The 26745-nt window shown below is 45.0% G+C and overlaps 1 protein-coding gene across 3 annotated transcripts in view; it reads left to right on the plus strand.

Moving 5' to 3' along the window:
- Positions 1 to 26745, plus strand: part of LOC310701258 (uncharacterized protein) — a 40491-nt gene that overhangs the window by 8823 nt on the left and 4923 nt on the right. For all 3 annotated transcript variants that reach the window (XM_083491862.1, XM_083491864.1, XM_083491863.1), the window contains exon 3: positions 24653 to 24773. In XM_083491862.1, the coding sequence (XP_083347988.1) occupies positions 24653 to 24773 (121 nt within the window). The remainder of the gene's footprint in view (positions 1 to 24652; positions 24774 to 26745) is intronic.

The following is a 26745-nucleotide window of genomic DNA, read 5'->3' on the forward strand; positions in this document are numbered from 1 at the left end:
AAGGCCTTCCCGTGGGCTCCTATTAGACCTCTTTCTTTCCATAGAGCTCCATGTGCATGCAGGGTTAAGAAGGCATATTTAGAATCAGTATAGATGTTTGCCTTACATCCGGCTGCCAATTGCAGAGCTCTAGTTAAACCTATAAGTTCAGCTTTTTGTGCTGAGGTGCCAGCAGGCAAAGCTTCAGCTTCCACAACTTCCTCATTGGTGACCACAGCATATCCTGCTCGTCTGGCACCTTCATGCAGGTAACTGCTACCATCAGTATAATATACAACATCTGGATTTTTCAATGGTTCATCTTTCAGATCGGGTCTACTGGAATAAACTTCATCCATTATTTGGAGACAATCATGTGATTCTTCATCATCTACCTCTGGTAGGGGCAGCAAAGTCGCTGGATTGAGCATATTCACTACTCGTAGATGAATCCTGGGATTTTCACACAGTAGGCCTTGGTACCTAGCCATCCTTGGGTTCGTTAGCCAATAACTACCCTTATATTCCATGAGTGTCAAAACAGCATGAGGTACATTCACATACATCGTCTGGCCGAAGGTAAATTTATCAGCTTCTTTGACAAGGCTTGCAGTGGCCGCTACTGCCCTTAGGCATGGAGGCCATCCTTTTGCTACTGAGTCCAATTGTTTTGACAAATAAGCTACTGGACGGTTCCAACTTCCTAATCTCTGGGTCAGGACTGCCGCTGCAATCCCATTCTGTTCATGTACATACAGCTGAAAGGGTTTTTCCGAATTAGGCAGTCCAAGGGCTGGGGCCTCCATAAGTCGTTGTTTGATAACTAAAAAGGCTTGTTGCTGCTCAGGTCCCCATACGAATGGGTCCTTTTCTGCACCTCGAGTGCTCTCATGTAAGGGCTTGGCCAGACTGCTGAAATCAGGTATCCATAGTCTACAAAACCCTGCTGTTCCCAGGAATCCTCTGAGTTGTTTCCTTGTGGTAGGTTCCTTGATAAGGCAAATACCTTCTTTCCTCTCTGGTCTCAATGCTCGTTGTTGGTGTGAGATGTCAAAGCCCAAATATTTGACCTTTTCTAAACATAACTGTGCCTTTTTCTGGGAAACTCGGTAGCCAGCTTGCCAGAGCAAGTGGAGCAGTTCCTCTGTACCTTCTTTACAGGTATCAAAATCCTTTGCTGCTAGTATAAGGTCATCTACATATTGCAGAACCACCTTTTCTCCAGGTATTGAGGGGTAACTTGTTAGATCCTTCGCCAAGGCAGTGCCAAATAAAGTTGGGGAATTTTTGAATCCCTGGGGCAATCTCGTCCAAGTTAGCTGGCCTTTTGTTCCTGTCAAAGGGTCTTCCCACTGGAAGGCAAATATAGGTTGGCTCTGTGGTGCCAGCCGGCAACAGAAGAATGCATCTTTCAAGTCCAATACAGTAAAAAATGTTGCTTCTGGTGGGATCAAACTCAGCAAGGTATATGGGTTTGGTACATTTGGGTGCAAGGTCTCGATAGCCTGGTTTACGAGCCTCAAGTCCTGCACTGGCCTGTATTCATCTGTCCCAGGTTTTCGAACAGGCAAAAGGGGTGTGTTCCATTCTGATTGGCAGGGCTTAAGCAGACCATATTTTAATAGGCGGTCCAAATGTTTCTGGATGCCCTCTGCTGCTCGCCGGGGTAAAGGATATTGCTTTACAGATACAGGGGTAGCCATAGGTTTTAAGGTTACTACAATTGGAGCTATATTCTTGGCCATTCCTGGTGGGCTATTTTCGGCCCATACTCCTGGTGGCACCTGTAGAGTTCGGAGGAGCTTGTTTAACTCTGTATCCAATGTGGGTTGGACTTGCAGGGCTGACATTAGGCGCCATGATTGTTCCTTAGGTACGGAGAGGGAAATTATTCCTGCTGCCTTTGATGGCAGTTTCATTTCTGGACCTCGAGGAGTGAAGGTGATTTGGGCCTGCAATTTGGACAGCATATCTCTACCTAAGAGAGGTATTGGACACTCAGGTATATACAAAAACTGATGGGTTAAACGATGTCCCCCAATCTGGCATTCCAAAGGTTGGAGGAAAGACCTCTTAGCTGACTGACCAGTGGCACTTTTAATGACTACACTTTTGGATGCCTTTTTCTGCAATAGTTCTGGGAGTACTGAGTATTCAGCCCCAGTATCAATCATAAAGTCTATTAAATGGCTTCCTAATTGAATCGTGACCGTGGGCTCCTGGAAGCCTAACTTTATGGAGTCCGGTCGTTCCTAGTCTTGGGTAAAATCCTCCTCTGCCAGTCCAATGAAATTGTCTCTACTCTGTCCTTGTCCAGGTCTCTGATATCTTCCATTTCGGATCATTCCCCGTCCCCGTCCCTGGTTTCTTGGGCCGGAGCCTGGGCCTGGGCCTGGGCCTGGGCGTACTTCTTCCAACCTCAGGGGTTCAGGACACTCCCGCTTCCAATGACCCTCCTTCTTGCAATTCGCACATTGATTCCTTCCCAGTGGTGGATTCCTTCCCCGCCCTCTTCCTCCATTTAAGGGGCGGTAGTCTTGCTTCACTGCTGTGGCTAGCATTACCATCTTTTCCTTCTGCCACTTCTTCTTCTCTTGTTTCTCAGCCTCATCCCTATTCCGATAAACTCGGCGTGCAATGGCCATAATTTGGCTCATCAGCATCCCTTCCCATCCTTCTGATTTCTGAATTTTCTTACGAATGTCAGAAGCGCACTGGGCCACAAATGTAGCAGTAATCATTCTGCTGTTTTCAGGGGCTTCAGGGTCAAAAGGAGTCCATATACGATAGGCTTCTTGCAGCCTCTCTAAAAAGTCTCCCGGACTCTCATTTGGTTTCTGTTCTACTTCTGAGACTTTAGACATATTAGTGGGCTTCTGGCATGCCCTGCGGATACCTTGCACAAGCGTCTGGCGATAGGTGGTAAGCCTGGCCAGGTGAATTACATTGTTTGGATCCCAATTAGGATCTTCCAAGGGAAAGTTGTCTTGGAGATGACGGTCAATATTATAAATATTTCCCACTCTGGCCTGCTCACGCAAATATATCTGTGCCTTTTCAATTATGTCTCTTCTTTCCTCAGTGGTGAACAGAGTATTCAGGAGCTGGCGGCAATCTGTCCAAGTAGGACTATGAGTATTTATTATTGAAGTCACCAAGTCCATCATAGCCTGAGGTTTTTCTGCAAAAGATGGGGTGTGTGTTTTCCAATTCATCAGATCCGTAGTTGTGAATGGAATGTACTGGAGGGTCGACGTTCGAGGTGGCCTTGGTCCAGGTAGCCCGTTAACCAGCACAGGCTCCTCAAGTGCATCAAATACTCTTCTGAGAGGGGCTACTACGTGATCTTTCTCTTCGCTTTGCTTTAGGGGCCTCAAATCATAGGGGATGGTATTTGTCCCAAGGCGTTCTTTTAGCAGCCTTATACGCCTGGCTGTATTGCTTGCTGACCGATTAAGGTCTCCCTGTAACTTCTGTAATAATTCTCTAGGACTTGGATGTACAGGAGTTTGGGGTAGGCAATCAGTTGTTCCACTAAAAGAGACTGTAGATGGAGTTCTACTGGGACTCACAGATGGAATAACCACTTCTGCTTGGGCTTCATTATAGGCCTCCAATGCCTCCTGAAGATATTTATCATAATCTATCAAGGAATCAAGTTCTGTGACTCTACCCCCATTATTCGTTCCACTTTCTTGCCTTGGGGTTACAACTGGTGGAGGGTTTGGATTAGGCTCCCTTCGATGTGGAGCATAGGGTGGAGGTGGAAGCACCTCTTCCTCTGGTCCCTCAAAAATGGGTTTGAGTTTATTTGGCAAGATTCCTTTCCTAGCTTCGGCTTTTACAGCCAATAATTTGCATCGTTGGACTTTGCATTCCCTTATCCATGGAGGATTTTTATTTAATGTGCTCAGCCAGAAATCTATATATGAAAATTGTTCTGGGCACCCTCCAGTTTCTTTGGCGATGTTAGACCAAAGTTTGCTTACTAAATTTATATCAAAGGTTCCTTGAGATGGCCATTCAGTATTTTGCTTCGGCCACTCTAATTCACATAACGTTCTCAAGCGCTCTGGCGTCATTTTGACTCCATACGCCCCTGAGAAGGCTTTCTTAAAATTATTTAACATACATTCAAGAGGTGTATTTTCCCCTTTTGAACCCCCAACTCCCATTGTATGGCCCTGTGAAGTATCCACTCAGTCACTCACACACACGCTTCGTGGGTTTCCTTGCCCAGATGGAGTCGCCTCACTGGGAACCGAAGTACTACCCACTCCACACTCAGGTCAGCTACAGATTGCTCTGTACTTTCTCACACATACAATGCGCAAGATACTTCACCACACTCTACCTCCCAACTTTCCCTTTTCCCCCACCAGACCACCATCTGATATACCCAACCACCTAGCGTACTCAGTTCCCACTTACTGAGACGCAGAAGTTTGATCAAGACTTCTCTTCCTCCCAATTAATTGGAGGGCCAAAAATCCCTTTGTGCACTTACCCTTGGTTGGTTCCGTTTCCCCCCGGTCCGTCGCCGCCAGTGAGCAGGGTATCAGACAGACGAGACTTCTGCGTTCCCCCTGGAAAAATTTACCAGTGCGCGCTTGGGTAAGCAGTTTAGAGATCCTCTCTCTTGTACCCTGCTCAGTAGAGCGAAGGGGCTGCGTTCCAGCAGACCACTTATCCGAGTCACAGGGCACCATAAAATGTAGCACCCTGCTTGTGGTTAACGCTTAGCTGGAATGAAATATTCAACGCAGCAATAGAGAATTTAAAATAATTATTTATTTGTCAGACAAATAAATGAGAGGCACAGTGGTATATGGTTACCAAGCTCTGGCCTGGCCTCCTGCCATTATGGCCAGCACTTATATTCCCTTAATCCAGCCCCCTTTGCTCCTCCTTGGGCTGCCTCTGTCCAATCAGCCTGGTTGGATTTCCTATTGGCTGATTGCTAGAACCAATCACAAAAAGATACACCCATATCCTCCTGTCCTTATATGGAGGACAAAGAGCTATATATAAATGACAAATAAGTAATAATATATCTTACATGGAATCTTAATTACCAGCTCACCTCTTGCCCTCCTTGCCCTATTGCCTTCTAAAACAAATGGTTAATCTTAAATTTTTATCTTAAACATATGTCAAGGATCTTGAGTTTCACATCAACATTGAAAGATCTACTTCATTTGAAGGTTTCTAAACAAATGTCTGACAGCTATATATCAAGACTGCTTGGATGGCGTCTTCTTGTCTGGCAGGGGGCTGGGCTCAATGGCCCCTGTGGTCTATTCCAACTCTAGGACTCTATGATTCTATGAAATAAGAATCTAACATCTAAATTTGTTACTTTCTAAATCCTTTGCATAGTTACATTTAAGCCAATATATTTAAGCTAATATATTTCATACATTATCATAGGTAACCTTTTAAAAGAATAAAGCTTCTCAAAGTAGAAAGGAAGGAACTCAGTAAAAAAACAGTTTTTAAAGAAGGCTCTTTAGTTTACACCTCCCCCTTTCACCCTCCTTTCCAGCCTCAAAATAAAATAGGAAGAAGCTTCTTTTTCCCCAGCCAAGCCAGTTGCCTTTTCTCTCAGTTTAAGAAAGAAACAGTTTTTAGAAGATTTCCTAAAAATGCTCTCTTTTTCTGTCAGCTAGATGCTTCTCCCCATTTGCCTCTGGCCTTAGAAAATACAGCTCAAGGTTTAAGAGAGGCCCATGGTATCATTTTACTATTTGCCCATTCCTAATTATATTTATCTCTGCCTTTGTTATCTTCTGTAACATGTAGGGTCAATGTCCTGCTCTTAGTCTGTATTTTCAGCTTTTACGACTTTGAGAATTGTTTTCTGCTATCAATCAAGGGGGGGCCCCTTGTCTTAGGAGAATGGCCAAGGTTTTCTCTGCCTGGCATGAAACATTTGAAAATCTAAGCCCTCTCTTTAATATACAAGCCCTGATCAAACATTAATAAAATGCAGGCTTATGCCTGATGCCTCATTCCCCCCTTTCAAGCTCAAGGACCTTCGTCCCAAGTGTCCTTGATAGCTTGACCTTCATCATATTCCTGAGGTAAAGCTCTGTATAGGGCCATGATATGAGGTAGAGTTTCATTTGAAACCATCTTGCTAATTGTACTTCTAAAACATGAAATGATACATGGCATCATACATAAAACCATTATCACTACCGTCAAGAAAAACAAGCAAGACAATAGTATCCCTTTGAGTCCTGTGACATTAGGTAACCAATTGGTGAGCCATCCCATATCCCATCCTTCCCATGTTTGTACTGGGACATGTGCTATATTCTCCATCTTTGTGGCCAACACACGGATTGCCTCACCATTATCAGAAATGTTAAAGCAACAGGCATTCCCTGTCAAGTTCAAGACTCCACATAGGCCTCCCTGCCTGGCAAGTACATAATCCATTCCCATTTTTAGCTGCAAAATGGCGGCTCTACTTTCATCCAACTGTTGTGCAATAAGTCTCAAACTCTGGGCCGTTGCATTGGTTACAAGTTCCACTACTGCTTGCAATCGAATTATTCTGTTTAGATTATAAATAGGATCCCGTGCCCCTTGTATGAGCTCACCAGGATTCCAGGAGGCAGGATCATAATAGGCTATAATGCGCTCTGGTGGCCAATCATCAGTACCGCTCCAACTTTGGGTACTTCCTCCTGCTATATGAGAAATATCAGCGTTTCTTCGTGTACGCTTGGCCAAATTAGTGGGCATAATCCACATTGGTGGTAATACCCATCCCAGGAAACAAGTCCCACTCCATTTGGAGGGGAGTTTCTTGTATGCCCATTCTCCACATATCCACCACAACCATCGGGTCTGAGGTTTTTGGTACGTGGAGTACAGAAGGCGAAATATCAGAAGAGGTAGAGAGTTCACAGTGCAGTATGTTAGATTGCCTTTTTCTGTCACAGTTATGTTCCATACCACTTTCCATGCATGAATAAAAGGAGGTGCACAGGGCAAGGCATTCCGAGTTCGATAGGTAGTATCGTGTGCCCAGGTATTCTTAATATTATCCCAAGTATAGTGACAATGAGAAGAGCCTATCATGGTAGAATCAGCTGCATCTGATGATTTATGTACACAGAATTCCCCTTGTACAGGTATAACTCGTAATGGTTTAGTTGAGTTCCATCCGGGGAAATTCTGTATTTCTGTTTGGTGTGGTATTTCGCTTACCATACCAATGGCATCTAATGGTATCGGTAATAAGGGCATACCTCCCTCTGAATCATCTGGCCCAAGAGAGCAAACAAGGCAATTGGTCCTATTTGCAACATTGGCTACCATTTCAGCTAAACCTACCCACATATTGTGGTCATGGCGGAATCCATATTTAGTCAATTTGGCCAGATTCAAGGACCCTTCCCCTTCCCAAGGGATCAGGATTAATAATAGAATCATGTTGATGTCTAGCATATGCATTCCTTCCACAAAAGATTACCTTATTGTGATAGCAAATAAATATTAGTCCCAATATAATTCCCCCAGTGACAGGAATGGGGAACCACCAAGACCAAAACATATATCCCGAGGATCCCCAATGAGTAATATCTCTGATAATTGTTCCACAAGGGGGGGGGCATTCAATTAATTGTATAAGAGAATCTTTCCTTTCACAATCGCTGGTTCAGATGCTCCTCAAGCTTCAGGCGTGCGCAGGTCAGCCAGCTTCCAGGTTGTGGCTGCAGCAGGCCGGTCGTCTAATGTTGCCCGTGACCTAGCCCGTTCCCGGTAGGGCTAGATACAGGGGTTTTTGGAGAGAGTCAGTTTTAAAGGATTAGAGGGGTCACCTTTGCACGTCCAACTGCCTTCAGACTTCTTCAAACGAGAGTGATGAATCCAGGGGGTCACCTCAGCTACCTTCACCGCTGTTGGAGTAGAGAGCAAGACGGTGTAAGGTCCACGCCACTTAGGTGCAAGTGGATCACGTTTCCACTCTTTCACCCATACGCTATCGCCAGCCTGGAACTGATGAATCGGCTCGGCAATGCTGCACGGCGTGCGCTCGAGGACCCACCTGTTAAGAGAAACAAAAACACGGGAGAGAGATTGCACTTGTCCCTGTGTCACATGGTCTCCTATTTGTTTAAGATCAGCTGGAATATTCTGAACAAAGGAGGGCGGTCTCCCGTACAGGAGCTCGAAAGGTGACAACTTAAGTCTTTTTGTGGGTGCACACCGAACACGAAACAGTGTTATGGGTAACACATCTACCCATCCCAATCCCGTTTCCTGGGTTAATTTTGCCAATTGGGTTTTCAGAGTCCGATTCATTCTTTCAGTTTTCCCTGAACTCTGAGGCCTATAGGCTGCATGCAGTCTCCATTTCACTTGTAGGACTCGACATACTTCTTGTACTACTTGATCAATGAACGCTGGCCCATTATCACTTCCAATGCATCTAGGTAATCCAAACCTCGGGATCAATTCAGTGAGGAGTCTCTTAGTTACCTCTCGTGCCTTTTCAGTTCGGGTGGGAAAAGCTTCAACCCATCCGGTAAGAGTGTCTACAAACACAAGGAGATACTTGAATCCCTTAGAAGGGACCAGCTCTGTGAAGTCCACAATTAGGCTTTCCATGGGGACATATCCCACATGTTGGATTCCAGGAGGTTGTACCGGTCCCTGCCTGGGATTGTTTTTAGCACAAAGAACACATTTCTGTGAAATGCAAGTTGCTAATTGTGATAGGTTAATAATATACAACTTCCGACTGAGACTCTCTCTGGTTGCAGTACCGCCAAGGTGAGTAGATTCATGATAATTTCTTACAATTGTGCCTGCTAGGTGATGAGGTACATAAATCCTATTGTCCGGCAGGATCATCCAACCGTCCTTCACAACTGCTCCTTCCTGTTCAGCCCACTTCCTCTCTTCTGGGGTATAGTGAGGTTTAACTTCTTCTGGAACTACCTCTGGTATGAGGGCTGCTATAAATCCTCCCACAGGCTTTTGGGCTGCCTCTCGGGCTGCTTTGTCAGCAGCATGATTTCCTCTGGTTACTGGATCCCTTCCTCGTCCATGACCTTTGCAGTGCATTACAGCAATCTGTTCTGGAGCCCATACTGCTTCTAACAGGATTTCTACTTCAGGTCCATATTTCAAGGCCTTCCCGTGGGCTCCTATTAGACCTCTTTCTTTCCATAGAGCTCCATGTGCATGCAGGGTTAAGAAGGCATATTTAGAATCAGTATAGATGTTTGCCTTACATCCGGCTGCCAATTGCAGAGCTCTAGTTAAACCTATAAGTTCAGCTTTTTGTGCTGAGGTGCCAGCAGGCAAAGCTTCAGCTTCCACAACTTCCTCATTGGTGACCACAGCATATCCTGCTCGTCTGGCACCTTCATGCAGGTAACTGCTACCATCAGTATAATATACAACATCTGGATTTTTCAATGGTTCATCTTTCAGATCGGGTCTACTGGAATAAACTTCATCCATTATTTGGAGACAATCATGTGATTCTTCATCATCTACCTCTGGTAGGGGCAGCAAAGTCGCTGGATTGAGCATATTCACTACTCGTAGATGAATCCTGGGATTTTCACACAGTAGGCCTTGGTACCTAGCCATCCTTGGGTTCGTTAGCCAATAACTACCCTTATATTCCATGAGTGTCAAAACAGCATGAGGTACATTCACATACATCGTCTGGCCGAAGGTAAATTTATCAGCTTCTTTGACAAGGCTTGCAGTGGCCGCTACTGCCCTTAGGCATGGAGGCCATCCTTTTGCTACTGAGTCCAATTGTTTTGACAAATAAGCTACTGGACGGTTCCAACTTCCTAATCTCTGGGTCAGGACTGCCGCTGCAATCCCATTCTGTTCATGTACATACAGCTGAAAGGGTTTTTCCGAATTAGGCAGTCCAAGGGCTGGGGCCTCCATAAGTCGTTGTTTGATAACTAAAAAGGCTTGTTGCTGCTCAGGTCCCCATACGAATGGGTCCTTTTCTGCACCTCGAGTGCTCTCATGTAAGGGCTTGGCCAGACTGCTGAAATCAGGTATCCATAGTCTACAAAACCCTGCTGTTCCCAGGAATCCTCTGAGTTGTTTCCTTGTGGTAGGTTCCTTGATAAGGCAAATACCTTCTTTCCTCTCTGGTCTCAATGCTCGTTGTTGGTGTGAGATGTCAAAGCCCAAATATTTGACCTTTTCTAAACATAACTGTGCCTTTTTCTGGGAAACTCGGTAGCCAGCTTGCCAGAGCAAGTGGAGCAGTTCCTCTGTACCTTCTTTACAGGTATCAAAATCCTTTGCTGCTAGTATAAGGTCATCTACATATTGCAGAACCACCTTTTCTCCAGGTATTGAGGGGTAACTTGTTAGATCCTTCGCCAAGGCAGTGCCAAATAAAGTTGGGGAATTTTTGAATCCCTGGGGCAATCTCGTCCAAGTTAGCTGGCCTTTTGTTCCTGTCAAAGGGTCTTCCCACTGGAAGGCAAATATAGGTTGGCTCTGTGGTGCCAGCCGGCAACAGAAGAATGCATCTTTCAAGTCCAATACAGTAAAAAATGTTGCTTCTGGTGGGATCAAACTCAGCAAGGTATATGGGTTTGGTACATTTGGGTGCAAGGTCTCGATAGCCTGGTTTACGAGCCTCAAGTCCTGCACTGGCCTGTATTCATCTGTCCCAGGTTTTCGAACAGGCAAAAGGGGTGTGTTCCATTCTGATTGGCAGGGCTTAAGCAGACCATATTTTAATAGGCGGTCCAAATGTTTCTGGATGCCCTCTGCTGCTCGCCGGGGTAAAGGATATTGCTTTACAGATACAGGGGTAGCCATAGGTTTTAAGGTTACTACAATTGGAGCTATATTCTTGGCCATTCCTGGTGGGCTATTTTCGGCCCATACTCCTGGTGGCACCTGTAGAGTTCGGAGGAGCTTGTTTAACTCTGTATCCAATGTGGGTTGGACTTGCAGGGCTGACATTAGGCGCCATGATTGTTCCTTAGGTACGGAGAGGGAAATTATTCCTGCTGCCTTTGATGGCAGTTTCATTTCTGGACCTCGAGGAGTGAAGGTGATTTGGGCCTGCAATTTGGACAGCATATCTCTACCTAAGAGAGGTATTGGACACTCAGGTATATACAAAAACTGATGGGTTAAACGATGTCCCCCAATCTGGCATTCCAAAGGTTGGAGGAAAGACCTCTTAGCTGACTGACCAGTGGCACTTTTAATGACTACACTTTTGGATGCCTTTTTCTGCAATAGTTCTGGGAGTACTGAGTATTCAGCCCCAGTATCAATCATAAAGTCTATTAAATGGCTTCCTAATTGAATCGTGACCGTGGGCTCCTGGAAGCCTAACTTTATGGAGTCCGGTCGTTCCTAGTCTTGGGTAAAATCCTCCTCTGCCAGTCCAATGAAATTGTCTCTACTCTGTCCTTGTCCAGGTCTCTGATATCTTCCATTTCGGATCATTCCCCGTCCCCGTCCCTGGTTTCTTGGGCCGGAGCCTGGGCCTGGGCCTGGGCCTGGGCGTACTTCTTCCAACCTCAGGGGTTCAGGACACTCCCGCTTCCAATGACCCTCCTTCTTGCAATTCGCACATTGATTCCTTCCCAGTGGTGGATTCCTTCCCCGCCCTCTTCCTCCATTTAAGGGGCGGTAGTCTTGCTTCACTGCTGTGGCTAGCATTACCATCTTTTCCTTCTGCCACTTCTTCTTCTCTTGTTTCTCAGCCTCATCCCTATTCCGATAAACTCGGCGTGCAATGGCCATAATTTGGCTCATCAGCATCCCTTCCCATCCTTCTGATTTCTGAATTTTCTTACGAATGTCAGAAGCGCACTGGGCCACAAATGTAGCAGTAATCATTCTGCTGTTTTCAGGGGCTTCAGGGTCAAAAGGAGTCCATATACGATAGGCTTCTTGCAGCCTCTCTAAAAAGTCTCCCGGACTCTCATTTGGTTTCTGTTCTACTTCTGAGACTTTAGACATATTAGTGGGCTTCTGGCATGCCCTGCGGATACCTTGCACAAGCGTCTGGCGATAGGTGGTAAGCCTGGCCAGGTGAATTACATTGTTTGGATCCCAATTAGGATCTTCCAAGGGAAAGTTGTCTTGGAGATGACGGTCAATATTATAAATATTTCCCACTCTGGCCTGCTCACGCAAATATATCTGTGCCTTTTCAATTATGTCTCTTCTTTCCTCAGTGGTGAACAGAGTATTCAGGAGCTGGCGGCAATCTGTCCAAGTAGGACTATGAGTATTTATTATTGAAGTCACCAAGTCCATCATAGCCTGAGGTTTTTCTGCAAAAGATGGGGTGTGTGTTTTCCAATTCATCAGATCCGTAGTTGTGAATGGAATGTACTGGAGGGTCGACGTTCGAGGTGGCCTTGGTCCAGGTAGCCCGTTAACCAGCACAGGCTCCTCAAGTGCATCAAATACTCTTCTGAGAGGGGCTACTACGTGATCTTTCTCTTCGCTTTGCTTTAGGGGCCTCAAATCATAGGGGATGGTATTTGTCCCAAGGCGTTCTTTTAGCAGCCTTATACGCCTGGCTGTATTGCTTGCTGACCGATTAAGGTCTCCCTGTAACTTCTGTAATAATTCTCTAGGACTTGGATGTACAGGAGTTTGGGGTAGGCAATCAGTTGTTCCACTAAAAGAGACTGTAGATGGAGTTCTACTGGGACTCACAGATGGAATAACCACTTCTGCTTGGGCTTCATTATAGGCCTCCAATGCCTCCTGAAGATATTTATCATAATCTATCAAGGAATCAAGTTCTGTGACTCTACCCCCATTATTCGTTCCACTTTCTTGCCTTGGGGTTACAACTGGTGGAGGGTTTGGATTAGGCTCCCTTCGATGTGGAGCATAGGGTGGAGGTGGAAGCACCTCTTCCTCTGGTCCCTCAAAAATGGGTTTGAGTTTATTTGGCAAGATTCCTTTCCTAGCTTCGGCTTTTACAGCCAATAATTTGCATCGTTGGACTTTGCATTCCCTTATCCATGGAGGATTTTTATTTAATGTGCTCAGCCAGAAATCTATATATGAAAATTGTTCTGGGCACCCTCCAGTTTCTTTGGCGATGTTAGACCAAAGTTTGCTTACTAAATTTATATCAAAGGTTCCTTGAGATGGCCATTCAGTATTTTGCTTCGGCCACTCTAATTCACATAACGTTCTCAAGCGCTCTGGCGTCATTTTGACTCCATACGCCCCTGAGAAGGCTTTCTTAAAATTATTTAACATACATTCAAGAGGTGTATTTTCCCCTTTTGAACCCCCAACTCCCATTGTATGGCCCTGTGAAGTATCCACTCAGTCACTCACACACACGCTTCGTGGGTTTCCTTGCCCAGATGGAGTCGCCTCACTGGGAACCGAAGTACTACCCACTCCACACTCAGGTCAGCTACAGATTGCTCTGTACTTTCTCACACATACAATGCGCAAGATACTTCACCACACTCTACCTCCCAACTTTCCCTTTTCCCCCACCAGACCACCATCTGATATACCCAACCACCTAGCGTACTCAGTTCCCACTTACTGAGACGCAGAAGTTTGATCAAGACTTCTCTTCCTCCCAATTAATTGGAGGGCCAAAAATCCCTTTGTGCACTTACCCTTGGTTGGTTCCGTTTCCCCCCGGTCCGTCGCCGCCAGTGAGCAGGGTATCAGACAGACGAGACTTCTGCGTTCCCCCTGGAAAAATTTACCAGTGCGCGCTTGGGTAAGCAGTTTAGAGATCCTCTCTCTTGTACCCTGCTCAGTAGAGCGAAGGGGCTGCGTTCCAGCAGACCACTTATCCGAGTCACAGGGCACCATAAAATGTAGCACCCTGCTTGTGGTTAACGCTTAGCTGGAATGAAATATTCAACGCAGCAATAGAGAATTTAAAATAATTATTTATTTGTCAGACAAATAAATGAGAGGCACAGTGGTATATGGTTACCAAGCTCTGGCCTGGCCTCCTGCCATTATGGCCAGCACTTATATTCCCTTAATCCAGCCCCCTTTGCTCCTCCTTGGGCTGCCTCTGTCCAATCAGCCTGGTTGGATTTCCTATTGGCTGATTGCTAGAACCAATCACAAAAAGATACACCCATATCCTCCTGTCCTTATATGGAGGACAAAGAGCTATATATAAATGACAAATAAGTAATAATATATCTTACATGGAATCTTAATTACCAGCTCACCTCTTGCCCTCCTTGCCCTATTGCCTTCTAAAACAAATGGTTAATCTTAAATTTTTATCTTAAACATATGTCAAGGATCTTGAGTTTCACATCAACATTGAAAGATCTACTTCATTTGAAGGTTTCTAAACAAATGTCTGACAGCTATATATCAAGACTGCTTGGATGGCGTCTTCTTGTCTGGCAGGGGGCTGGGCTCAATGGCCCCTGTGGTCTATTCCAACTCTAGGACTCTATGATTCTATGAAATAAGAATCTAACATCTAAATTTGTTACTTTCTAAATCCTTTGCATAGTTACATTTAAGCCAATATATTTAAGCTAATATATTTCATACATTATCATAGGTAACCTTTTAAAAGAATAAAGCTTCTCAAAGTAGAAAGGAAGGAACTCAGTAAAAAAACAGTTTTTAAAGAAGGCTCTTTAGTTTACACCTCCCCCTTTCACCCTCCTTTCCAGCCTCAAAATAAAATAGGAAGAAGCTTCTTTTTCCCCAGCCAAGCCAGTTGCCTTTTCTCTCAGTTTAAGAAAGAAACAGTTTTTAGAAGATTTCCTAAAAATGCTCTCTTTTTCTGTCAGCTAGATGCTTCTCCCCATTTGCCTCTGGCCTTAGAAAATACAGCTCAAGGTTTAAGAGAGGCCCATGGTATCATTTTACTATTTGCCCATTCCTAATTATATTTATCTCTGCCTTTGTTATCTTCTGTAACATGTAGGGTCAATGTCCTGCTCTTAGTCTGTATTTTCAGCTTTTACGACTTTGAGAATTGTTTTCTGCTATCAATCAAGGGGGGGCCCCTTGTCTTAGGAGAATGGCCAAGGTTTTCTCTGCCTGGCATGAAACATTTGAAAATCTAAGCCCTCTCTTTAATATACAAGCCCTGATCAAACATTAATAAAATGCAGGCTTATGCCTGATGCCTCATTCCCCCCTTTCAAGCTCAAGGACCTTCGTCCCAAGTGTCCTTGATAGCTTGACCTTCATCATATTCCTGAGGTAAAGCTCTGTATAGGGCCATGATATGAGGTAGAGTTTCATTTGAAACCATCTTGCTAATTGTACTTCTAAAACATGAAATGATACATGGCATCATACATAAAACCATTATCACTACCGTCAAGAAAAACAAGCAAGACAATAGTATCCCTTTGAGTCCTGTGACATTAGGTAACCAATTGGTGAGCCATCCCATATCCCATCCTTCCCATGTTTGTACTGGGACATGTGCTATATTCTCCATCTTTGTGGCCAACACACGGATTGCCTCACCATTATCAGAAATGTTAAAGCAACAGGCATTCCCTGTCAAGTTCAAGACTCCACATAGGCCTCCCTGCCTGGCAAGTACATAATCCATTCCCATTTTTAGCTGCAAAATGGCGGCTCTACTTTCATCCAACTGTTGTGCAATAAGTCTCAAACTCTGGGCCGTTGCATTGGTTACAAGTTCCACTACTGCTTGCAATCGAATTATTCTGTTTAGATTATAAATAGGATCCCGTGCCCCTTGTATGAGCTCACCAGGATTCCAGGAGGCAGGATCATAATAGGCTATAATGCGCTCTGGTGGCCAATCATCAGTACCGCTCCAACTTTGGGTACTTCCTCCTGCTATATGAGAAATATCAGCGTTTCTTCGTGTACGCTTGGCCAAATTAGTGGGCATAATCCACATTGGTGGTAATACCCATCCCAGGAAACAAGTCCCACTCCATTTGGAGGGGAGTTTCTTGTATGCCCATTCTCCACATATCCACCACAACCATCGGGTCTGAGGTTTTTGGTACGTGGAGTACAGAAGGCGAAATATCAGAAGAGGTAGAGAGTTCACAGTGCAGTATGTTAGATTGCCTTTTTCTGTCACAGTTATGTTCCATACCACTTTCCATGCATGAATAAAAGGAGGTGCACAGGGCAAGGCATTCCGAGTTCGATAGGTAGTATCGTGTGCCCAGGTATTCTTAATATTATCCCAAGTATAGTGACAATGAGAAGAGCCTATCATGGTAGAATCAGCTGCATCTGATGATTTATGTACACAGAATTCCCCTTGTACAGGTATAACTCGTAATGGTTTAGTTGAGTTCCATCCGGGGAAATTCTGTATTTCTGTTTGGTGTGGTATTTCGCTTACCATACCAATGGCATCTAATGGTATCGGTAATAAGGGCATACCTCCCTCTGAATCATCTGGCCCAAGAGAGCAAACAAGGCAATTGGTCCTATTTGCAACATTGGCTACCATTTCAGCTAAACCTACCCACATATTGTGGTCATGGCGGAATCCATATTTAGTCAATTTGGCCAGATTCAAGGACCCTTCCCCTTCCCAAGGGATCAGGATTAATAATAGAATCATGTTGATGTCTAGCATATGCATTCCTTCCACAAAAGATTACCTTATTGTGATAGCAAATAAATATTAGTCCCAATATAATTCCCCCAGTGACAGGAATGGGGAACCACCAAGACCAAAACATATATCCCGAGGATCCCCAATGAGTAATATCTCTGATAATTGTTCCACAAGGGGGGGGGCATTCAATTAATTGTATAAGAGAATCTTTCCTTTCACAATCGCTGGTTCAGATGCTCCTCAAGCTTCAGGCGTGCGCAGGTCAGCCAGCTTCCAGGTTGTGGCTGCAGCAGGCCGGTCGTCTAATGTTGCCCGTGACCTAGCCCGTTCCCGGTAGGGCTAGATACAGGGGTTTTTGGAGAGAGTCAGTTTTAAAGGATTAGAGGGGTCACCTTTGCACGTCCAACTGCCTTCAGACTTCTTCAAACGAGAGTGATGAATCCAGGGGGTCACCTCAGCTACCTTCACCGCTGTTGGAGTAGAGAGCAAGACGGTGTAAGGTCCACGCCACTTAGGTGCAAGTGGATCACGTTTCCACTCTTTCACCCATACGCTATCGCCAGCCTGGAACTGATGAATCGGCTCGGCAATGCTGCACGGCGTGCGCTCGAGGACCCACCTGTTAAGAGAAACAAAAACACGGGAGAGAGATTGCACTTGTCCCTGTGTCACATGGTCTCCTATTTGTTTAAGATCAGCTGGAATATTCTGAACAAAGGAGGGCGGTCTCCCGTACAGGAGCTCGAAAGGTGACAACTTAAGTCTTTTTGTGGGTGCACACCGAACACGAAACAGTGTTATGGGTAACACATCTACCCATCCCAATCCCGTTTCCTGGGTTAATTTTGCCAATTGGGTTTTCAGAGTCCGATTCATTCTTTCAGTTTTCCCTGAACTCTGAGGCCTATAGGCTGCATGCAGTCTCCATTTCACTTGTAGGACTCGACATACTTCTTGTACTACTTGATCAATGAACGCTGGCCCATTATCACTTCCAATGCATCTAGGTAATCCAAACCTCGGGATCAATTCAGTGAGGAGTCTCTTAGTTACCTCTCGTGCCTTTTCAGTTCGGGTGGGAAAAGCTTCAACCCATCCGGTAAGAGTGTCTACAAACACAAGGAGATACTTGAATCCCTTAGAAGGGACCAGCTCTGTGAAGTCCACAATTAGGCTTTCCATGGGGACATATCCCACATGTTGGATTCCAGGAGGTTGTACCGGTCCCTGCCTGGGATTGTTTTTAGCACAAAGAACACATTTCTGTGAAATGCAAGTTGCTAATTGTGATAGGTTAATAATATACAACTTCCGACTGAGACTCTCTCTGGTTGCAGTACCGCCAAGGTGAGTAGATTCATGATAATTTCTTACAATTGTGCCTGCTAGGTGATGAGGTACATAAATCCTATTGTCCGGCAGGATCATCCAACCGTCCTTCACAACTGCTCCTTCCTGTTCAGCCCACTTCCTCTCTTCTGGGGTATAGTGAGGTTTAACTTCTTCTGGAACTACCTCTGGTATGAGGGCTGCTATAAATCCTCCCACAGGCTTTTGGGCTGCCTCTCGGGCTGCTTTGTCAGCAGCATGATTTCCTCTGGTTACTGGATCCCTTCCTCGTCCATGACCTTTGCAGTGCATTACAGCAATCTGTTCTGGAGCCCATACTGCTTCTAACAGGATTTCTACTTCAGGTCCATATTTCAAGGCCTTCCCGTGGGCTCCTATTAGACCTCTTTCTTTCCATAGAGCTCCATGTGCATGCAGGGTTAAGAAGGCATATTTAGAATCAGTATAGATGTTTGCCTTACATCCGGCTGCCAATTGCAGAGCTCTAGTTAAACCTATAAGTTCAGCTTTTTGTGCTGAGGTGCCAGCAGGCAAAGCTTCAGCTTCCACAACTTCCTCATTGGTGACCACAGCATATCCTGCTCGTCTGGCACCTTCATGCAGGTAACTGCTACCATCAGTATAATATACAACATCTGGATTTTTCAATGGTTCATCTTTCAGATCGGGTCTACTGGAATAAACTTCATCCATTATTTGGAGACAATCATGTGATTCTTCATCATCTACCTCTGGTAGGGGCAGCAAAGTCGCTGGATTGAGCATATTCACTACTCGTAGATGAATCCTGGGATTTTCACACAGTAGGCCTTGGTACCTAGCCATCCTTGGGTTCGTTAGCCAATAACTACCCTTATATTCCATGAGTGTCAAAACAGCATGAGGTACATTCACATACATCGTCTGGCCGAAGGTAAATTTATCAGCTTCTTTGACAAGGCTTGCAGTGGCCGCTACTGCCCTTAGGCATGGAGGCCATCCTTTTGCTACTGAGTCCAATTGTTTTGACAAATAAGCTACTGGACGGTTCCAACTTCCTAATCTCTGGGTCAGGACTGCCGCTGCAATCCCATTCTGTTCATGTACATACAGCTGAAAGGGTTTTTCCGAATTAGGCAGTCCAAGGGCTGGGGCCTCCATAAGTCGTTGTTTGATAACTAAAAAGGCTTGTTGCTGCTCAGGTCCCCATACGAATGGGTCCTTTTCTGCACCTCGAGTGCTCTCATGTAAGGGCTTGGCCAGACTGCTGAAATCAGGTATCCATAGTCTACAAAACCCTGCTGTTCCCAGGAATCCTCTGAGTTGTTTCCTTGTGGTAGGTTCCTTGATAAGGCAAATACCTTCTTTCCTCTCTGGTCTCAATGCTCGTTGTTGGTGTGAGATGTCAAAGCCCAAATATTTGACCTTTTCTAAACATAACTGTGCCTTTTTCTGGGAAACTCGGTAGCCAGCTTGCCAGAGCAAGTGGAGCAGTTCCTCTGTACCTTCTTTACAGGTATCAAAATCCTTTGCTGCTAGTATAAGGTCATCTACATATTGCAGAACCACCTTTTCTCCAGGTATTGAGGGGTAACTTGTTAGATCCTTCGCCAAGGCAGTGCCAAATAAAGTTGGGGAATTTTTGAATCCCTGGGGCAATCTCGTCCAAGTTAGCTGGCCTTTTGTTCCTGTCAAAGGGTCTTCCCACTGGAAGGCAAATATAGGTTGGCTCTGTGGTGCCAGCCGGCAACAGAAGAATGCATCTTTCAAGTCCAATACAGTAAAAAATGTTGCTTCTGGTGGGATCAAACTCAGCAAGGTATATGGGTTTGGTACATTTGGGTGCAAGGTCTCGATAGCCTGGTTTACGAGCCTCAAGTCCTGCACTGGCCTGTATTCATCTGTCCCAGGTTTTCGAACAGGCAAAAGGGGTGTGTTCCATTCTGATTGGCAGGGCTTAAGCAGACCATATTTTAATAGGCGGTCCAAATGTTTCTGGATGCCCTCTGCTGCTCGCCGGGGTAAAGGATATTGCTTTACAGATACAGGGGTAGCCATAGGTTTTAAGGTTACTACAATTGGAGCTATATTCTTGGCCATTCCTGGTGGGCTATTTTCGGCCCATACTCCTGGTGGCACCTGTAGAGTTCGGAGGAGCTTGTTTAACTCTGTATCCAATGTGGGTTGGACTTGCAGGGCTGACATTAGGCGCCATGATTGTTCCTTAGGTACGGAGAGGGAAATTATTCCTGCTGCCTTTGATGGCAGTTTCATTTCTGGACCTCGAGGAGTGAAGGTGATTTGGGCCTGCAATTTGGACAGCATATCTCTACCTAAGAGAGGTATTGGACACTCAGGTATATACAAAAACTGATGGGTTAAACGATGTCCCCCAATCTGGCATTCCAAAGGTTGGAGGAAAGACCTCTTAGCTGACTGACCAGTGGCACTTTTAATGACTACACTTTTGGATGCCTTTTTCTGCAATAGTTCTGGGAGTACTGAGTATTCAGCCCCAGTATCAATCATAAAGTCTATTAAATGGCTTCCTAATTGAATCGTGACCGTGGGCTCCTGGAAGCCTAACTTTATGGAGTCCGGTCGTTCCTAGTCTTGGGTAAAATCCTCCTCTGCCAGTCCAATGAAATTGTCTCTACTCTGTCCTTGTCCAGGTCTCTGATATCTTCCATTTCGGATCATTCCCCGTCCCCGTCCCTGGTTTCTTGGGCCGGAGCCTGGGCCTGGGCCTGGGCCTGGGCGTACTTCTTCCAACCTCAGGGGTTCAGGACACTCCCGCTTCCAATGACCCTCCTTCTTGCAATTCGCACATTGATTCCTTCCCAGTGGTGGATTCCTTCCCCGCCCTCTTCCTCCATTTAAGGGGCGGTAGTCTTGCTTCACTGCTGTGGCTAGCATTACCATCTTTTCCTTCTGCCACTTCTTCTTCTCTTGTTTCTCAGCCTCATCCCTATTCCGATAAACTCGGCGTGCAATGGCCATAATTTGGCTCATCAGCATCCCTTCCCATCCTTCTGATTTCTGAATTTTCTTACGAATGTCAGAAGCGCACTGGGCCACAAATGTAGCAGTAATCATTCTGCTGTTTTCAGGGGCTTCAGGGTCAAAAGGAGTCCATATACGATAGGCTTCTTGCAGCCTCTCTAAAAAGTCTCCCGGACTCTCATTTGGTTTCTGTTCTACTTCTGAGACTTTAGACATATTAGTGGGCTTCTGGCATGCCCTGCGGATACCTTGCACAAGCGTCTGGCGATAGGTGGTAAGCCTGGCCAGGTGAATTACATTGTTTGGATCCCAATTAGGATCTTCCAAGGGAAAGTTGTCTTGGAGATGACGGTCAATATTATAAATATTTCCCACTCTGGCCTGCTCACGCAAATATATCTGTGCCTTTTCAATTATGTCTCTTCTTTCCTCAGTGGTGAACAGAGTATTCAGGAGCTGGCGGCAATCTGTCCAAGTAGGACTATGAGTATTTATTATTGAAGTCACCAAGTCCATCATAGCCTGAGGTTTTTCTGCAAAAGATGGGGTGTGTGTTTTCCAATTCATCAGATCCGTAGTTGTGAATGGAATGTACTGGAGGGTCGACGTTCGAGGTGGCCTTGGTCCAGGTAGCCCGTTAACCAGCACAGGCTCCTCAAGTGCATCAAATACTCTTCTGAGAGGGGCTACTACGTGATCTTTCTCTTCGCTTTGCTTTAGGGGCCTCAAATCATAGGGGATGGTATTTGTCCCAAGGCGTTCTTTTAGCAGCCTTATACGCCTGGCTGTATTGCTTGCTGACCGATTAAGGTCTCCCTGTAACTTCTGTAATAATTCTCTAGGACTTGGATGTACAGGAGTTTGGGGTAGGCAATCAGTTGTTCCACTAAAAGAGACTGTAGATGGAGTTCTACTGGGACTCACAGATGGAATAACCACTTCTGCTTGGGCTTCATTATAGGCCTCCAATGCCTCCTGAAGATATTTATCATAATCTATCAAGGAATCAAGTTCTGTGACTCTACCCCCATTATTCGTTCCACTTTCTTGCCTTGGGGTTACAACTGGTGGAGGGTTTGGATTAGGCTCCCTTCGATGTGGAGCATAGGGTGGAGGTGGAAGCACCTCTTCCTCTGGTCCCTCAAAAATGGGTTTGAGTTTATTTGGCAAGATTCCTTTCCTAGCTTCGGCTTTTACAGCCAATAATTTGCATCGTTGGACTTTGCATTCCCTTATCCATGGAGGATTTTTATTTAATGTGCTCAGCCAGAAATCTATATATGAAAATTGTTCTGGGCACCCTCCAGTTTCTTTGGCGATGTTAGACCAAAGTTTGCTTACTAAATTTATATCAAAGGTTCCTTGAGATGGCCATTCAGTATTTTGCTTCGGCCACTCTAATTCACATAACGTTCTCAAGCGCTCTGGCGTCATTTTGACTCCATACGCCCCTGAGAAGGCTTTCTTAAAATTATTTAACATACATTCAAGAGGTGTATTTTCCCCTTTTGAACCCCCAACTCCCATTGTATGGCCCTGTGAAGTATCCACTCAGTCACTCACACACACGCTTCGTGGGTTTCCTTGCCCAGATGGAGTCGCCTCACTGGGAACCGAAGTACTACCCACTCCACACTCAGGTCAGCTACAGATTGCTCTGTACTTTCTCACACATACAATGCGCAAGATACTTCACCACACTCTACCTCCCAACTTTCCCTTTTCCCCCACCAGACCACCATCTGATATACCCAACCACCTAGCGTACTCAGTTCCCACTTACTGAGACGCAGAAGTTTGATCAAGACTTCTCTTCCTCCCAATTAATTGGAGGGCCAAAAATCCCTTTGTGCACTTACCCTTGGTTGGTTCCGTTTCCCCCCGGTCCGTCGCCGCCAGTGAGCAGGGTATCAGACAGACGAGACTTCTGCGTTCCCCCTGGAAAAATTTACCAGTGCGCGCTTGGGTAAGCAGTTTAGAGATCCTCTCTCTTGTACCCTGCTCAGTAGAGCGAAGGGGCTGCGTTCCAGCAGACCACTTATCCGAGTCACAGGGCACCATAAAATGTAGCACCCTGCTTGTGGTTAACGCTTAGCTGGAATGAAATATTCAACGCAGCAATAGAGAATTTAAAATAATTATTTATTTGTCAGACAAATAAATGAGAGGCACAGTGGTATATGGTTACCAAGCTCTGGCCTGGCCTCCTGCCATTATGGCCAGCACTTATATTCCCTTAATCCAGCCCCCTTTGCTCCTCCTTGGGCTGCCTCTGTCCAATCAGCCTGGTTGGATTTCCTATTGGCTGATTGCTAGAACCAATCACAAAAAGATACACCCATATCCTCCTGTCCTTATATGGAGGACAAAGAGCTATATATAAATGACAAATAAGTAATAATATATCTTACATGGAATCTTAATTACCAGCTCACCTCTTGCCCTCCTTGCCCTATTGCCTTCTAAAACAAATGGTTAATCTTAAATTTTTATCTTAAACATATGTCAAGGATCTTGAGTTTCACATCAACATTGAAAGATCTACTTCATTTGAAGGTTTCTAAACAAATGTCTGACAGCTATATATCAAGACTGCTTGGATGGCGTCTTCTTGTCTGGCAGGGGGCTGGGCTCAATGGCCCCTGTGGTCTATTCCAACTCTAGGACTCTATGATTCTATGAAATAAGAATCTAACATCTAAATTTGTTACTTTCTAAATCCTTTGCATAGTTACATTTAAGCCAATATATTTAAGCTAATATATTTCATACATTATCATAGGTAACCTTTTAAAAGAATAAAGCTTCTCAAAGTAGAAAGGAAGGAACTCAGTAAAAAAACAGTTTTTAAAGAAGGCTCTTTAGTTTACACCTCCCCCTTTCACCCTCCTTTCCAGCCTCAAAATAAAATAGGAAGAAGCTTCTTTTTCCCCAGCCAAGCCAGTTGCCTTTTCTCTCAGTTTAAGAAAGAAACAGTTTTTAGAAGATTTCCTAAAAATGCTCTCTTTTTCTGTCAGCTAGATGCTTCTCCCCATTTGCCTCTGGCCTTAGAAAATACAGCTCAAGGTTTAAGAGAGGCCCATGGTATCATTTTACTATTTGCCCATTCCTAATTATATTTATCTCTGCCTTTGTTATCTTCTGTAACATGTAGGGTCAATGTCCTGCTCTTAGTCTGTATTTTCAGCTTTTACGACTTTGAGAATTGTTTTCTGCTATCAATCAAGGGGGGGCCCCTTGTCTTAGGAGAATGGCCAAGGTTTTCTCTGCCTGGCATGAAACATTTGAAAATCTAAGCCCTCTCTTTAATATACAAGCCCTGATCAAACATTAATAAAATGCAGGCTTATGCCTGATGCCTCACCATCAGCTTAAGTTGCCATTCTTCTTTAGTTGGGACCTCGCTCATTTTCCATTTTTGGGTTAACAAAACACGGGCCACAATAGTGGAATGAATAAACAAACAAACAAATAAACAAAACATTACATTTTTATATGTGTTGGAAGCCGCCCAGAGTGGCTGGGGCAACCCACTCAGATGGGGGGGCTATTATTATTATTATTATTATTAGCCCCTTGTCCTGATCCCTGTATCCAGCAATGCTCCAGAAACAGGGTCATAGGCTTCAGGCAAACCAGAGCTGAGTGGAGATTTGAACCCTGGTCTCCCACATCTTGGTCCAACACTCTAACCACTGCACTACACTGCACTGCCTCTCATTGCATGTAAATTTGCTTGGTATATAAGGCAGCATCTTCTCTCTGTTACAGTACAGAGGCCTAGTCAGGAAGGGCGAATCCTTGAATTCCCCCCAAGAAGAGCTGACTCCATCGGACGTGGGCCTCTCTGGGGAGAGCAAGCAGGAGTGCGTCAAGGCCAACGAGATAGTCGGTAAATATTGTTGTTACGTGAGAGTCCGGAAGAAGTGGGTATCAGGTCGCTTTTAGATTGTTTGGTGGCATAACTCTCAAACCACCACAAATAAGGCTTGGTGCTGTAGAATTATTAATAGTCTGATTAATAGTTAATCATTACAGTTGGCTTCACAAGGGCTGGGATGGATCGCTTTGGTTCCTGCTGCTTCAGAACAAAGTTGGATTGGGTCACGACCTGTTCAGTCTAGCATCTTATTAGCTACAGGAACCTACCAGTCAGCTACCACTCCTTAAAGAGAGATTGTCTCTTGATAAAGAGCTCCCATTCAGCTGTCACGTGTATTTTGCAAAAAGGATCTACAGTCATATCCTGGAAGTTGAACGGAGTCCATTCTGGAAGTCCGTTCGACTTCCAAAACGTTTGAAAACCAAAGCGCGGCTTCTGATTGGCCTCAGGAAACTCCTGCAGAAAATCGGAAGCCGTGGAAGCCCCGTCGGACGTTCGGCTTCCAAAAATAGTTTGCAAACCAGAACAATCACTTCCAGGTTTGCGACATTTGGGAGCCAAAACGTTCGAGAACTAAGCTGTTCTTAAACCAAGGTACGACTGTACTTATTTTAAAAATATGTTTTTCCTTATATCGAAATTGAAATACTTTATTGTCACTTGTACAACTTGTATACAGTGAGATTACATGATCACCCCCCACTCAGCTCTCTTAGTCTTAATTCCCCTTGTTTACTGACGCACACCCACCAGACCCGAAAGTCAGTTGCCCTGTTGTTATCTTTTCAGTCAGCAGCCTCACAGCCCAGGGATAGAAGCTGTTCTTTACCCTGTTGGTGCGACTGATCATGCTTCTATATCTTCTGCCTGAGGGCAGGAGATCAAGAAAGTGCCGGCCAGGGTGTGAATCATCCCTGAGAATTTTCCTCACTCTCCTGAGGCAACGTTCTTCCGCTTTTTCATCCAGCAGATTCATGGGACAGCCTATAATATCTTGTGCTGTATTCACCACCCTCTGTAGGCGCTTCCTGTCAGATGATGTCAAACCAGCATACCACACCGTGATGCAGTATGAAAGGAGATAATCAAATGTTGATTGACATCATTCTTCCGCAATACTCTGAGGAGATGGAGTCTCTGTTGGGCTTTCTTAACCACCTGGATTGTATTTATTTTCCAAGTATGGTCTTCACTGAGATAAACTCCTAGGAATTTAAAGGAAGAGACTCTCTCCACACAGCCCTCCCCGATGTACAGTGGGGTTAGTTCTCCTCTCTTAAAACACACTCTTAAGTGACCAGGGATGATGAGAATCTGACATCATATGGCTACTAGCCATGAGGGCTATCTGTTTGTTCAAAAGATTTCAAGACTGCTTGATCAAAAAGGCTCTCTGAGCCTAGGGCACAGGTAAAATTAGATATAAAGCACAGCTAAAATCCACACTCTAATTAAAAACAACTAGACACAAAGCCATTGCTATTATTCCTCCACTTTCATAGGCCTCAGAATACAACTTGTGGGAATCTCAAGTGAGGAGAGGAGCTCTCTTGAACTCAGACCCTGCTTGTAGGCTTCCCATTGGGTTGGCCACTGTGAGAAGGGGATCACAGAGTTGGAAGGGACCCTGGGGATCATCTAGCCCAACCCCCTACAATGCAGGAATTGTAGGGACTCTGAATACGAGCAGCTACTCACACAGAGTCAATTAGGGTTTGGCAGACAGCCAAGACAATGTGAAGGAGTAAGTCTGCATGGTGATACAGAGGCATGGAGACAGCTCCATGATTGGTCAAGCTCTCTCATGGGAACAATGATTAATGGCCTACTAACTGGAATGTGTTAGTATGAGTTCAGGAGTTGTGAGCTGTGTAAGAGAGAGCTAGCTAAAGATCCGTGTTTTGTTCTGTTCCTGCAAATAGTCCACTGTATATAATAGACACCTAACTACAAGTTCCTGGTTCCTGCTTCGTCCATCCTG

The sequence above is a fragment of the Podarcis liolepis genome, assembly GCF_965112155.1.
Source record: "Podarcis liolepis genome assembly, chromosome: 2".
Classification (NCBI taxonomy): domain Eukaryota; kingdom Metazoa; phylum Chordata; class Lepidosauria; order Squamata; family Lacertidae; genus Podarcis; species Podarcis liolepis.